General features: G+C 30.6%; 2 protein-coding genes across 3 annotated transcripts; one reads left to right on the forward strand and one right to left on the reverse strand.

Moving 5' to 3' along the window:
• Positions 1-5616: 5616 nt before the first annotated feature.
• Positions 5617-9383, forward strand: LOC101248594 (uncharacterized). Its single transcript, XM_004243988.5, has 5 exons — positions 5617-6147; positions 7376-7461; positions 7548-7853; positions 7967-8050; positions 8610-9383. Exons 1-5 carry the CDS (start codon positions 5752-5754, stop codon positions 9049-9051), a joined length of 1314 nt encoding a protein of 437 aa, XP_004244036.1. The 5' UTR covers positions 5617-5751; the 3' UTR covers positions 9052-9383.
• A 305-nt stretch (positions 9384-9688) lies between these two features.
• LOC101248316 (SEC14 cytosolic factor) lies at positions 9689-15937 on the reverse strand. Of its 2 annotated transcripts, XM_069287174.1 has the most exons (12): positions 14251-14521; positions 14120-14148; positions 13676-13726; positions 12992-13075; positions 12838-12891; positions 12637-12714; positions 12451-12504; positions 12262-12321; positions 12079-12174; positions 10918-11019; positions 10759-10839; positions 9689-10262 (listed from the first exon to the last, which is right to left on the reverse strand). In XM_069287174.1, the coding sequence occupies exons 3-12, from the start codon at positions 13712-13714 to the stop codon at positions 9942-9944; spliced, it is 969 nt and encodes a 322-aa protein (XP_069143275.1). In that variant the 5' UTR covers positions 13715-13726; positions 14120-14148; positions 14251-14521; the 3' UTR covers positions 9689-9941. The 2 variants fall into 2 exon arrangements, with proteins under 2 accessions (XP_069143275.1, XP_010324246.2); XM_010325944.4 differs by lacking the exon at positions 13676-13726 and having other exon boundaries at positions 14251-15937.
• Positions 15938-16150: the final 213 nt, after the last annotated feature.

The raw sequence follows: 16150 nt of genomic DNA on the forward strand, positions 1-16150 counted from the left end.
CTCGTCTATTCCATTTGGAGAATTACACTAGGTATGTTTTGTTGTTGTTGCTTACGTGACTCGTTGCTTTACTATCCCTGACTTTCACTGAAAAAAGGAAAAAAATGAATCTTTTTTTCTTTTTGTAAGGATTCTTGCTCGTTCTACGTGATATGAATTTGAATTAGTCGTATAGAATATAATTACTTATTAAGGACCTACTTGGTCATAATAATTATTTACTTTATTTTGAATGATTTTTCATTTTATTTGAAAATATTTTTTGAGTTTTGTGGTAAATAAATAGTCTATGTCAAATGTTAAAGTTGGAGTAATGAGTGCACTTATAGTGATAATATAATAAATTCATTATAATTATCTATATATAACTTAAAAAACTGCAATTGTCATCATCTTATATAATAAATAGAAAGCTATTTAAGTGGATTACGTTTTTATATAATTATTAAATATTATATCATTTTAATTACATAAATTTGTAATGAATTTTTGACTTCATTTAATTAATTCCTTATTAAATATCTATTTTGATAATGTAGTATTTAAATTTAAAAAATTGAATTACATACTTTTATAAAAAAAATATGGGATTTTGTATCGCTAAAATCTTATTTCTTAAATAAATAAAAAATAAAGAATAAAAAAACTCTATAAATCTTAAGCTTTTTACGTGATTGAATGTGATATTTTAGTATAAGCATATAAATATATATCATATTAGTGATATTATTTTTTTAGAGACATAAATCTTCACGATAAACATATAAAAAAATACTTTATAATAAATAAATATAATATTGTAGTCAGGTCCTTTGATCTGTTCTTATTGAAATTTTTTAGGACAAACTTACAAAAACAAAAAACTAAAATTGATCAAGTACTGGGGTAATATTGTAATAATGTAGCTAAACTTTTATCTACTTTTATTAAAATAAAACTTCAATGTATTTTATATTTTTAAATTGCATTATATATATATGTAATAAACATAAAAATAACACTACACACACATTTAAGATGTTAAATATCAGGTTATAAACAAACTTTTTAATAATAAACTACTTATAGCATATTATTATCAAGTTATAGCATATCAAGAAATAATATATTATTCTCATTAATTTTTTAAAATAATAATTAACTTATTTAAATAATTCAATTACCATATTTAAACCAATGTAGTTAATTAAATTTATTATTTTAAGTTACCTTTTTTAAACAAAACTCTTAATTAATGTAATTTAAATTAAATATTATATAGTTACCTTTTTTAAGATAACTACAAAATAATAGGGATTTTATCAAAATCTAAAACAATTACAGTTTTATTTTTAAACTTGTAAAACGTTATCTAAAAAAAAAATTATATTCCCCAAATTTTTGTTCTTCCCCAACTCTTTTCAAAATCATTATACACGCCTATCAAAACTTTTCACCAAATTCGCACGCTTAAATTGTTACTTTCACCAAATTTTCTCTCAAAATAACTTCTTTCTTAACAGTCTTCTTCAAGAATTCTCAAATATTTGCATTCAAATCTTCATTTTTAGCACTCAAATCTTCAACTCTTGCGATAAACAAACCGTACAATGTCGAAAGTAGGTAACGAAACCCCGAGAAAAAGTAGAAGATTGAATGAAGAAGCAAGCTCAGACGATTTTCATGCTCCATCTTTCAAAATTTTAACACAAATACAATCTCAACCTTCATCTGTTAAAGTTAAATCTAGATCAGGGAAATCAACAATAGAAAAAAAAAACATCCAAAGGAAAACGAGAAGAAGAGAAAAGGGAAAGAAAAGAAAAAAGTAGATGAATCTGAGAAAAGGACGAAAGAAAGAGGAAAGAAAAGGAAAGGAAAAGAAATCGAGGAATCATCAGATTCTGAATCTGATTTTGTGGAAGAGTTGATAAAATCAAAATCCAAAAAATCAAGAGCATCAGAAATCGGTACTTCACATTTACAAGAAGAAGAAGAAACAGTTAAACCCAAAAAAAGTTCAAAGGTTACTAAAAGTTAATTTTTTAAAACTTTTTTATGTTCTGTTATTTTTATTTTCTGTTATTTCGGTATAAAATAGTTAAAATATAAATTTTGTGTAAATAAATAATGTATGTATTGTGTATGATTCACTGTATGAAATTTTTGTGTAAATAAATAATGTATTTTTTATGTATGATTCACTGTATGAATTTGTATGATTTATATATAAGTTGAGTTTTTAGTATTGTATATTATAATTATATACGAATATTGTATGATTTAATATTGTGATTTGTGAATATATAATTGGATTACAACAAAGTATATATTTTGATAAATAATAATGTATTAATGTTGTATGATTTTGTGTATAAAATAATTACTATATTTCACTATAGGAATGTATGCATTAATGTATTAACTTTGTATGCTATGTGTATGAAATGCTATATTGTCTATTACAATATCAGTGTATGAATAATGTATTAGTGTTGTATGTCGCATATTTTTTACTATTATTAAAAGTATTAAAGTTGTATATTTTTTATGTTCTGATTTTGATGTATGAATTAATGTAGTGGTACTGTTTGAGTAGTAGTTTATAGTTTAAAAGTCATAAATTGTTATTTTTTAAAAAATTAAATATGTATTAATATTATATGCATTGTGTATGAACTGATGTACAATTTTTGTATGCTTTGTGTATGAATTGAATTGAATGGAATGTCCATTTAACATACTAGTATATATATGATTTTATATGACATTATATAGTTTGATAAATGTAATAATTTAATTTACCAATTTTATAGGAGAACAAGATACAAATACATTTGTCTTCATGTATTAACATGAATGTGTTTGCGGATCTGTTGACCTTCCTAGGTCAAGACAAGTTTCAACAATTCTTACAAGAAACACCATTGTGAATTTTTTTATGATTTGCATGACATAAAAATCCAATGTCAGATGTTACGACATATATTTCTTCTTGAAACTAAAAATGACAGGGATGACATGTTTGTTGTGAATGTAAATGGTACAAAATTACATCTTGGGTTGAAAAAATTTGTTGTTGTAACCGATCTAAAATGTGGACCAATTTCTGATTTTGTATCTGTACCTATCAAAATATTTCATACAAACTTCAAACACATTTAATATATCATTCACTGACATATACACTATTTCAATTAAACAAAAAGAATATAGTTTATATACAAAATATATATTATAATTTCAACCGAAACATATATTGTAAGTTTAACAAAATATAGATTTTCATACACAATTAATACAAGTTTCTTATAAATTTCATACATAATTAATACAATTTTCATATTTCACCAGTATGAGCAGGTTTTACCATTAAATACAAATTTTATATAATTTTCAAACATTATTCATACATTTGTAATACTCCACCTGTACAAGGAATTATATCTAATTATTATTTGTCTAGTTAATAAATGTACGTTTTTCTATTTTCTTCACAAATCAACTAACACGCGAATCTTCAATTTAATTACAACTCAAACACATTTATATTTACTTATCGTTTTTCAAAATGCCATATGTAACTTGATTTTTTATCCAAAAAAAAGAACATACAAACTATATTTTAGATCTAACAATAAAAAAAAACGAACACTTTTATACATGTACAAAACAATAAATATAATTAAAACCAACAATTCATAATTAAAAGAACAAATCATAACAAAAATCAATATGATGAATTTCACTTTCCACCATGTTTTATTAATATCGACACATTGTTCTCCATCAAATCAAATCAAATTGTTTTCAACGCCAAAATTTATTCAACTACTAATAAAAAATGAAAGTAAAATCTGCAAATCTCAAAAAGATTGTGAAATTTTGGAAAACAAAATGACATGTACGTTCATGCCAATTTGGTAGAGCTTTTCAAGGAATTAAATCAAAAATTAATATCATTTAAACTAATTTGAGAGAATTAAGGCAACTAACTAATCTAAAAAAATTTAAAATCCCTTAAAACGTGCTAATTTATTAACAGTAATTAATAATTATATTTAATTTATTTAATAAAAGATCCCATTTTCCATTATTAATTTGTCGGTTTTTTAATTTATTTTTTATTTTAACAACTCTTTTTAATAATTTAAAATTAACATTATATATTTTTTAAAATGCTATAACTTGACATATTAAATGTTATACAATGAAATTCAAACTCTAGTGCCATAACTTGAGAATATTACTATAAAAAATGCTATATACCTAATTTACACATAAACCATATAGGTGCAACTATATTGGGCTTACGATACACGAAGCCATGCAATAATTACATTGTGGTTTATTTCAATAAGTATTTACTTTATCAACTAGCTTATGTGACGTTCAATTACTTTTATATCTTATTAATTTATTTGCTATTATATCGGTATTATAATAAATGTGGTTTAACTGTTATAAATATGCAATCATGATAAATATAGACAGATCATTAGTTAGACTATATGTTATAATACTAATAGCCTTGTTCTAGATATAGCATACCGATTAAAACACATAAAATTATAGCACATACATGTTACTCATTGATTAGACTGTGGATTACTGTATTAGTCTCATGATATATATTGACATCATGATAAATGTAAAACAATAGTAAAAATGTAATCATTACAAATCGCTAAACTATGAACTGTTATACAATTGGCCTAATGATAAATGCAGCATAACGACGAAAACACGTGTAATTATTTCAAATTGTTCATTCTAAAGAGAATCTTTTACGTAAGCTAATTCACGTGAGGCACATACTTTTATAGTTGGCTGTTAGATTGTACACACTTTCATACGAAGATCAGAATAAAGAAAATATAGCAAATAGAAATTTGTAAGAGTTATAAATGCAGAAAATTTACTAATTTAACTATGCATTAAGACATTAGACAAACAATAAATGTTGTATAAAGACTAAAAACATGTCGTTATTTCAAGCTGTTTATATAAATTAGTATTTAATTCACGACTATTTCATATGAAGATCGTGTAGTTTCATAACTAGTTAAATTATATCCAGATACTTTCATATTTAACTAAATTTTCTGCTATGATATTGTTATCACGGTAAATGTGATGCGACAATTAGAATTATATATTTACTACAAAAACAAATGGTTCATTAGCTAAACTATGCACTAGTATACTATTGGCATCATAATAAACTAACATCACGAGTAAAACACATGCAATTATTACATATGGTTCATTCTTAAGAGAATCTGTTTCATAAGTTAATTCACGTGATACTCATATAGTTTAGTTCATACTTTCGTATAAAAGTCAAGAAGATAATTAATAAACATATAACAAGTAGAATTTTTTTTGCTATAAATACAACAGTTCATTAGTTAAACTATGCATTTAGGTATTAACCAAATAATAAATATTGTATAACTACTAAAAATATGTCATCTCAAGTGGTTCATACCAAGGAATTAAAAATTCAACGACTATTTTATGCGAAGAACAGGTAAGTTCATAACTAGTTATGTTAAATTATACCGTTACGATAATTATAACATAATGACTAAAAATAGACCTATTATTCGATGTTTATGCTAAATTAAATGCTATAATCGGTTTTTTTTTTATGAAAAAGAAAGAAATAAGTATATTTTTTTATATTTATTTTTAATGGTAAGTGTCTATATTTCAATGTCCTAGAAGGTCTTTACTCTGTTCATCTCCATTTTGTACTGAGAACAACTTATGAGTCAAAAAGCTTCAAACTCACCGTTAATGGCGAACAGAGACGATTTCATAAACCCTAACACTTCTTCTCCTGTTACTGTTTCCGATGCCGACAGCTTCCTTCTAGATTCTTCTCAGATCGGTAGCGCTTCTGGAAGCTTCCAGAACGAGGGTTTTCTCTCCGGTGCTGATGGCGGCGCCGCCGCCGCTGCTGATGCTGAGTTTGGTTTCTCCCGTCCTGATTTTCGCCAGACGCAGCTTGTTGGTACTGTTGATTTCTATGAACGCCACGTGTTCCTTTGCTATAAGAATCCTCAAGTTTGGCCTCCTCGTATTGAGGCTGCTGAGTTTGATCGATTGCCTAGGCTTCTTGCTGCTGCTCTTACCGCTCGGAAGAATGATGTTAAGAAACAGGTTTATTCTGTTGTCATTTTTGAATTTTGTTATCTTTGCAAATCTTTGACTGCTGCTTTTGAAATGTTGAGTTATCCTGCATTGTAGAACTTTTATTAGCTTCTGGAAATGCTCATTGTTGTTGTTGCTAACCTGTTTACTTGTTTTCATTTTGTCGCACGGGGAGGGTCTTTCGGAAACAAGTCTCTGCCCCATAAAGGTAGGGGTAAGGTCTATGTATTCTCTCAAGACACCACTTGTGGGCATTACACGGCGTATGTGTTCCGTGTCATCTGTTAATAAATATCATTAATAGGCATTAAGCAGATGCAAAGTGTTACAAAATCAGAAAGTAATGTTAGCTTTAGAACAACAAAGTTGCTAAATTAGGGACAGGGAGCTAAAAGATTAAATTTTTTATTGGAGTTTGACCAATAAAAGATTAAGTCTTTTAAACCGTCTACAATCCTCTTATTCGCACTCCTACAAACTTGAACGAGGACAGTCAGACACTCAGACTAACCCCAAAGAAGAACTCTCATTAGAAAAAGCGGTCCCTTTCTTGCTTGATTCATCTTTCATCTCAGTGTCTTATCCGGATTGAATGTATGCTATCCCCCTAATGGACTAAGGGTTTTGATCGAATAATCCTGAACTTAAATTCTAGATTTCTCTTAATTTTACTGAAAGGAGAATTTGTATGAAATGGGCCTGATTAGAGTCAAATGAATACGAAGTATTTGTACAGCGAACCTTAATGTGCTTAAGGTGTGATTGGTTTGATTCAGCTTACGAGTTCAAACTTCATTTATCTAAGCTGATGCTTTCTTTCGAAAGAGGGACGTGCCTTACTGTTTTCTGTTGCTACTTTGGTATGTGTGGACCAAGTTTTTCCTGCATGTAGTGATAGAACAAAGTGCAAACTGCAAAGTTAGGTCCTACATTCTGTTCTCATAGACTTTTTGCGTTTGCAAATTTTTTTCTTTCTTATTCCTGACTAACATTCTTCCCAAGTTTCAAATTTTTCGATCCACCTCTATGATTAAATGATCAGTAACTTGCCAATGTCTAATCTGTATAGCTTTGGCTCAAGTTGAAGAGTAAATTGTTCTCGTTTGATCTCATTCTGATTGGGCTTGTGTAGTTTTTACAAATTCCCTTTCTAAAGCAAATTGCTTAGTTGGTTATGTTTTCTTTATGATCCCAGTAATATCTGTAGTGATTTACCTTCAACTTTTCTTTCGTCCAGACTCGGTTGACAATATGTGAAGGGCATGATGGAACTGAGACATCGAATGGGGATGTGTTGATCTTTCCGGACATGATCAGATACAGGTTTAAACGATGCTATACTATTCTAGTGCATCTGCAGCAGTTGATTACATATCTATTAAATGACATTGAATTTACCTATGGTGCAGGAGATTGACTCATTTTGATGTTGACACATTTGTTGAGGAGGTGCTTGTGAAGGATGGTGAATGGTTGCCTGGAAATCCTGAAGCTCTGACTGGATGGTACATATTTGTGTGTTGTCATGGTTCAAGAGATCGTCGATGTGGTGTTTGTGGACCAGCTATAGTTAGTAGACTTTTGGAGGAAATAGAATCAAATGGTCTTCAAGGAAAAGTATCTGTTAGTCCATGCTCACACATCGGGGGGCACAAGTTTGCTGGAAATGTGATCATATATGGACGAAACACTCACAAGGAAGTCTCCGGACACTGGTTAGGAAAAATCCTTTTGCCCCTTTTCTTTTGGAAATTGTTCTCTCAGTTGTAGGCAGTTGATGAAATTTACTTGGGTAGTTAATTATATGTTTGTTTTTGTCGTGCACTAGGTATGGCTATGTTACACCTGATGATGTACCACAGTTGCTTGAACAGCATGTTGCTAAAGGAGAGATTGTTGATTGGTTGTGGAGGTAAGTTCTCTCTCCTGTTGCTATTATAATCGCATCTTGAGAACTACGTCTCCGAGCTATATATCCCCGTGTAATTCTGGTCATGGAATAAATGAAACTTGCTTCTAGATAAATGTAACTCGTTTTTGAGCTATTATGTACTTGTCAGCTCTAAAACATTAGGAATGTTACATTAAAAATTGTGGTTAGGATGCAAGTTATGTATTGGCATTATTATGTCAATATTTGTTACCTCTTAAACGGCTTAAGTTCCATAACCCGTGCCGTGATCTTCCTATGGACCATAGCTTGTGTTTTTGGTGAATCAAAAATTTTAGATGTATTCAATGGTAACTCACTGCTTCGTGAAGTTCTGAGGGTTTAAGAACACATAATGTTAATTCAAGTTTACTCATTAATGTGATCTAAAGTACTAAAGGGGAAGTGTCCTGTAGCAACCATCCTAATTTTGTAGAGGTGAAAAATTGGGTTTTCAAGATTCATCTGTTAGCTAATCTATCTGCAGGTGCAGAAGGCGTTTTTGCATTTGTTAATCTAGAATACTAATGTCTTGTTTCAGGGGCCAGATGGGGCTATCTGAAGATGAACAGAAAGCATCCCAACAACATAGGCTCAGCATTTATGGTGGAACAGATGTGGACAGAGGCACCATAAACTCAAATGATGTTGGTATTCGCACATGTGGATCCCAATTAGAGGGTATGGGCTGTTGCCAGGCAAATGGAAATGTCTCATGTTGTCAGACCACTCAACCACCAGTTGATGCAGACAATTTCAATCTCAACCAAGAGAACGCTGAGTTTACAACCGAAAAGAAGAGCAGCTTCAAGAGACAAGTTTCTCGAAGTAGCAGTGGCAAAGGGACTCGTTCTCGCAAGGTGTGCTCAATGCCTACTTGGTACGAGAGCTGGGAGCGTGAAGATACGTATGCAGTTCTTGCTGTTGTTGGTGCTGCCATATCAGTTGCCTATGCCTTCAACTGCTACAGACAGCTGAAGTAATATTATTTATAAAGAAGTTCACATTTGATTTCATTGTTGGTTAAAAACAATTATGTGCTTTGTCTAATGTAAATTTAGGTTATTGCATGTGTGTAAGTCACTTGCAATGAAGTCTAGAATTTGATTTACTTGGGGGGATAACATTTATGCCAAATAGTGTTGTAATGATAGACTATTGGTTCTGTAAATTTAGGAGCCTTCTTTTGTTTGCATGTTTCCAACACTTCCTGGTGTCTGAAGTGTTTGTTTGATCTTTGAATCTGTTGGCTCTTATTATTAAAGGAAAAAAATGGTAGCTTTGTCCTTGGTGGCTCTTATTATTTAAGGAAAAATATGGTAGATTTGTCCTCCATTTTTAACTTTAAACAGCTATTTATGAACACAAGTTAGTTCATTTATTTCAAAACTTATATCGAGTTAATTGATGTCACATAAATTGGATGGAGGGGGGTATTTTTACTAAGTTTCTTCATATTGTGCTTGGACAAGAAAACCATATCAGATGGACAAGACACAGAAAAATATACAAAAGGTTCTCTTGTCCCTTTTTATTTATCATAACTTCCCCCTTACCCCCTTTCTTTTACAGTCCTTAAACCCAGAAGAAAGTTTATTCTATCTGGAGAAGATTAAGATATCATGAAAGCAGCAGCAAAAATCAGATCAAATCAGCGAAATTCGCGTAAAATACTTTGTGGGGAGCATAAACATTTTTGACTATTCATATGATAGTCCACTCCAAGGTAGCGTAAATGCCATGTTACAACTTAGCTTCTAACTAAATCCTGCATCGAGATGATGCAAGCCATATTAGTACTATAACAACGCTTACTTAAATCCTCTCGTCTGGATTCAAAATAAGCAGTTACCAAGACTACAGCGAATCAGCTTCAATCGCCATTGATCTTTATTTCATGAAATGATTGACAAATTCCGTTTTTCTCCCCCATTCTATGGAATGTGGATTCAATTGTTTCAGCAATCTTTGCATCATCTGGATCAGGCTCAGGTAAGGTCACATGGACAGATCCTTCTTTGCTTGGTGCTACAGCCTCTAATGCTAGAGCTTGTTGCTTAGTATAATCATAGAGTTGCTGATGAAAAGCGTGATCAAAGGAGAAACAGTTATCATTTGTACCATTTCTACCATGTTTAGATGAACCCGAGCCTTCTCTTTTACAAAAGTGTGGTAGCGATGCATAATCCATTATCTGCAAATTGAGAATTAAGAGATAATTCTAGTTAGATTTGAAGTCAAGTATAGTATTCCTCAGAAACACGAGGTATATGACCAAACATTATTAATGCGAATAAAGATGGATTCTACAAACTACAAAGAATAGTATTGAGTTCATCTGCAACAGTAAGCCTCTCCTGAAGTGAGAGAATCAACGGATAAAAGGCAATCGACTTAAAGAACATCATCTTACCTTTGATAACTCATAATAAGAAAAAAATTGTTGGAAGGGTCAAAAACACAAATGAAGAATTCCACTTTTCGAGTTCCATACCTAAACTACCTTTCTAGCTGAACTATCATTAATTGTGTATCGAAACACACACTCAACTAGAAGTTTTTCCCTTTTCCTACTTGGTTTGGGTGTGATAATGGAAAAACTAATAGTTGAGGTGTGTTTTGATAAACATTTGGTGATAGTTCAGCTGGTGTATTTGATCCTTCCACTCAAAAGAAAAAAGACATCTTACCTTCAACAGTTCATCTTTTCCCGAGCCGGAGAGCACTTGGACTTTCTTTTTAGTTCTTTCTTGTAAAAGAGGTCTCACAACCTGCTAGTTTGTACATAGTTAGGCTTTAGGTTAACTGATTCAGCAAGACTCGTGCATAATTACAAGTTAGACACGAACCTTCCAGCAGGCTGAGAATATGTATGGAGCATTAACAATGTAATATGTATCTGTCTTCTCAGGATAATTTAGGTCATCAATGGTAGATATAGCAGTTAAGAGCTACAAGAGGAATAAACAAAATGTCAAGTTTAAAAAAGATGAATGAATAAATCATTTCAATAATCAATATCAATCAAATGTCTCAATCCCAAAGTAATTGGAATCAGCTATATGATACTCTACATTCATTTTGATTCCAGTAACAAATGATTTGTTTTCTACAACAAACTAATAACTATTTTTCTTCCTGCCTAAGCCTTCGGTAGTTATTTATTCAACGCCTATGTTGGTGCGAGGTAGAAAATATTCGGTGGAATTATCGAGGCACACACAAATTGGGCTAGACACCACCTTGTTATAGCCACCAGGCCTCGGGTGAATGCCACATCCACATCTAAGTATTAACAAGACCAAAAAGACTCTTGAAAAACATAAGTTTCTTAACTAGTTGGATCACCTGTATAGATCTTTTCTTCCATTCTGCTATGTTTTTAGTTTAAGTGTGCATTGATGTTGAGATATCATACATCTTTCGAAATGTCTTCTCTCAATGCAATTTTAGTTTTACTCATCCCCCTTTTATCACTTCAATCACTATTATTGCACCATCTCATTTGAGCTTCTAGTTGCTATAAGCCTATAACTCCTGTTGTTCTCGTCCTTGTGACTATTTTTTCATCCATATCCTTTCTATATCTATATGTCTGATGCAGGTTACTTTCTATCTCCAGTACCACCCAAGAACTTCTCTTGGCGCTCCAATATATGCTATTTTTATGTTGTTTGAGTAATTGATGATCAATAATCAAAAGTTCAAATTTTGTAAATAGCAGTAATTAGTGAATGAACAAATGCACTCAAAAGAGTCTTTTTAACTCCGAAAACTTAAAACTTTATCTCTATTTGGAGAAAGTGACAATTGAACATCATTTCAAAACTTTAACAAGAACTATTAGTGTGGACGACGAATGCAGAACCAAAGATTTTCAGCGAAATAAGTGAATCTATACATCCAAGAAGAATGTTGACTAGAAAAAAGATGATAAGGATTTACACAGTAGGATTTTGGTAGGAAGGTCGATGAAGTATAATTACAATGTCAAACAAATAACGAGATACCTTAATTTGGTTTAGCGCAGAAAGCTTTAGACCAGTCATGTCCAAAACCTTAACACAGGTCCCAATATACCGCCCAAATTTCTTTGATGCAGACGGCTGTAACATGAACATCAGCCAGTCAACATCATAGGATATTTTTTTCGTATTTATCTCCTATTTGAATGAACAAACACAAGGACATACCAATATTATACGGTCACGGTATTCATTCATTTGGATATGTGATTGAATATAGTAGTGAATCTACAATAGAAAAACACTATGTCAGTATTTTAATGCCGCCTGTATGAGACAAATGAAAAAAAAAAAGATGTTTGAGCAGCTGAATTGACTTGTTAACAGGGCTAAATAACCCAACCTAATGACCCTTACCGATGCTTTGTCGTATGTGCTGAGGCCTACTCCAACAGCAACGACGGGAAGACCCTGCACACATTAAAACCAAGTAGAAACCACACAATAAGATTATATTGGCCAAGCACAACGCCAAAAGTTGCATAAACCCGAATGAGAAGAGAGCTAATCAATGATAATTATATAATCAGATCAAAGTATTACCTCTCTTGTATATCCAGACATCCCCACAAGCTGAGTGTCCCTCACTCCTCTATAAAAATCAGTGGGTACAATTGGCTTCTGCAACAATAAATGACAAATATCAGCCACATAGTAAAGGTGGAATTCGCCTTCATTTCTTTACTATTTGTGACTTAACTAAAGGTTATCCATTCAAATATTCTATGATAAGAGAAAACTTACTGCAAGTATCTGATCGATCTCATTGTCTATCCTCCAATTTAAACAGTCAACAAGCTGCAAAGTGCTGATTACAGTTAAGAATATTTCCTCGGTGCAATATTCATCCTGAAGCAATATTGAGCTTCAAATGTGAATGAAAACTGTATGCACTTACCATCTTGTGTGCTTTAGACACACTGCCATCTCTAGCTTTGAGAAACCTCACCAGTGTCTCGGTTCGATACCCCTGATATACATTCTGCACAAAATTTGAGACATCATATACGTACGGTCATAACATAGTTATAGGTTCACGAAACATCACTAATAAGGATCTCTATTTTTATTCCTCAAAACCTCTAATTAACATTGAGCAATGAAATAGCCAAGCTTTTATTCAGTATCTAACTATTGCACATGCCAAGATGCTTAGCTCGTCTTATTTTGTTCAGCCACTTCACTAATTTAAGTTTTGACGGCAGATATAATAAGCCTTCTATTTGTCTAAGTGTTAATATGAGCAATCACCTGCTGCTACGTGAACTCGTAACTTTCTTTACCCATATAAATATAAAGGGAGATACTGGCTATTCACAGAGAGTTATAATCAAGGTAAAAGACCAATCTTTGGCTAAAAACTTCGATGGACTGTCATCACAGTGACCATTAGCTATGGATATAAGTCTTCGGAGTAACTCGTTGATTAACTATGCTCAGCATTCTCCAACTGCAGATCATATACATTCTAACATATGAACAAGGGCGTTTTATTTCAAAAACAATAGATCTATGAAAAGTTTTAGCTGCATTTTGACCAATTTTCATTTAGGTGACTTCAGATTCTGCATCAAGATGCTACCTTTGAACATCCATCTCCACGAAATACAAATTGTTGCATCCTGATTCATAACTAGCCCACCACAAGAAAAAAAGCATCAAGGAAAATTTCCATTTGCACCTTCTGTGTAATTAATCACACCAAGCAAGCAGAACTAAAGCAATTTGGTTAACATTCCAAGACTAGAGTTTGCTAAAAGAAAATTGGGGTATGAGATTTACAAGGTGGGGAATCGACCCCACCAACAAGGTGAAAGTTTAGCTAGTCAACCAACTAACCTACTAAAATTTCAAGTTTGTCAAACCTCAAACAAAGAAATCTAAAAAAATTTGACTTGGCATTGACCAACTTACCTCCACTGTTGAATAAACCAAAATCAAGAATCACAACAAGTAGACAGATCAAATCCAGAAACTTTTTTTTTAGCAAAATTTTAAATAAAGTTGAGTTAATTAGAAGCAAAACCTGGAAAGTTTTCTGAAGTGGCTCAGCAACTGCAACAACAACAACAACAAAATTAGAGATCCAAACTCAAAAAAGCTGAGACTCAAAAGAAATGTACAAGCAAGATCATAATAAGTAGTAAAGATACTAACTTTCATCCATTGAAGTCTGCAATTGCTTAATCATATCTTCAGTTATACACACCATTCTTGATCCCACTATAAATTTACCCAAAAAAGATTCACACCCACCTCCTAAAATTATCAAAAAACCTCAAAATCTTGCTTTTTCCCTAGATTTTGGGTCTAAAGAGGAAGAGGGGTTGTTGTATTTTGTGAAGAAAAAAAAAGCAACTTTTTCTTTAAGTTCTCAATTTCCACTCTCCTCCCTCTTCCTCATAGGACAGTGACTCAAGAATTGAAGGTGCTGCTTCATTGTCAGATCTTCTTAAATTTAGGCAAAAGACAACCTTTTTTTTTTTAATTAATACTAAGTAGTATTAAAATCTTTAAGCTAAGTATGTACTAACGTGATTACCGTCACGAGGTTCTTTTATTTAAACTTTTTGTAATAATAATCTTGATTAACGGAATAATAATTTTCTAGAATATTTTCTTTTTGATTTTCGTGTTCGTTACATATATTGAAATTTAACTAATTTATTTATTGAGATCAGGTGAAGTTTATTCGAGAGTAACACTTTTTATTCAAAATTTAAATAAAAATTTTAAAAATAAGAAGAAGCAATATGATTCATCGTAATATAATTAATACCAACGTTTTGATGGTAAATTTGAAGAATAGTTATTATAGTTATTCTTTACGAATATTAGGCATGGCTGCAATACACTGTTTAATTTATTTATTTTTACTTTTTGTGGACGTTGTTCTAAGTACTAATTTAGGAATATTAATCAATTATGTTATATTTTCCTTTTTAACTAGTCTAACAGAATATTACATTATTTATTTTGAAAATAAGTATCTCTTTTCGTTTTTATTTAGTTATTTTATAAAATTAAATTTTTTAAAAAAATATTTGGTAATTTAAATAGCAAGAGAGAATTAATTGTTTTTTTCTTATATTGCACTTATCATTAATTATTCTTAGCTAAAAGGCATGCAAATGGACAATGATTAAAGAATTAAAGAGAGAGATTTTAACTGTATTTTGTATTAAATTTTTCTTATTAATTGTTTTAAACTGCATACTAGATTAATAAGTCAAATATAATGTAAATTGAGATGGAAAAATAATTTTATAACTACAAAATCTATATAAACGTAAACTAGAGTACAGATAACTAATTTATTTATTTATATTGTTGTTGGAGTACTTTATTCCGGTGTATATTTTCAAAAATAGAAAATTATAAAGTATTTTTATGAGTGAATTATTATTGGGGACGATTACATCTTTAATTATAAATATAAAAATAAAAACAGTCAAAAATCGCGAATTTAAATGCAAAATAGAGGAGAACCAACGCAAATAGTTTCACCTCATAAATCCCAATTTATTTGAGATTGAGGTATAATTAATTGATAATTTTAGTAGAATAAGTTTTCAATTACAATTAATTAGAAATGATCTTTTAGAGATCAATAACAATAACTATATATTCAGTGTAATTTCATAGATTCGACATAAATAAGATATATGTCTATAAATAAATATTATTTTTATTGATATGATCGATATAAAGAAACTGTTTTCGATAAATCTTCGATAACAATACGAGCATAATAATTTCATATATGTTTTTTTTTGTCTTTTCAACTAAGCTGTTTACCATAATATTTCAACGTTGATGTCTTATTGTCTTTGTTTGAAATAATTTGTTTTCTATTGAATAACAATTTTCTCTTTTAGCATTTTCCACATTTTACCTTTATTGAAATTAAATATATTGATTTAACTTCGTCATTGTATATCGATAATAATTCCTTTTTAATGAGGAAAAAAACATACTTAATATGCAACAATATTTAATTAGACTTTAAAAAGAAAAGAAAAAAATATCTAAATATGATGATCTTAAACAATCTCAT

The sequence above is a fragment of the Solanum lycopersicum genome, chromosome 7 (assembly GCF_036512215.1).
Source record: "Solanum lycopersicum chromosome 7, SLM_r2.1".
In the NCBI taxonomy this organism is placed as follows: domain Eukaryota; kingdom Viridiplantae; phylum Streptophyta; class Magnoliopsida; order Solanales; family Solanaceae; genus Solanum; species Solanum lycopersicum.

Bases quoted from the DNA above. Each gene is read 5' to 3' on its own strand.
- LOC101248316 (XM_010325944.4), bottom strand. From the start codon at position 14,305: ATGGTGTGTATAACTGAAGATATGATTAAGCAATTGCAGACTTCAATG. The intron at 14,149-14,250 runs GTTAGTATCTTT...TTGTTGTTGCAG, and splicing joins GCAGACTTCAATGGATGAAA to TTGCTGAGCCACTTCAGAAA. The intron at 13,076-14,119 runs GTTTTGCTTCTA...AATTTTGTGCAG, and splicing joins CACTTCAGAAAACTTTCCAG to AATGTATATCAGGGGTATCG.
- LOC101248594 (XM_004243988.5), top strand. From the start codon at position 5,752: ATGAGTCAAAAAGCTTCAAACTCACCGTTAATGGCGAACAGAGACGAT. The intron at 7,462-7,547 runs GTTTAAACGATG...CCTATGGTGCAG, and splicing joins CCGGACATGATCAGATACAG to GAGATTGACTCATTTTGATG. The intron at 8,051-8,609 runs GTAAGTTCTCTC...GTCTTGTTTCAG, and splicing joins ATTGTTGATTGGTTGTGGAG to GGGCCAGATGGGGCTATCTG.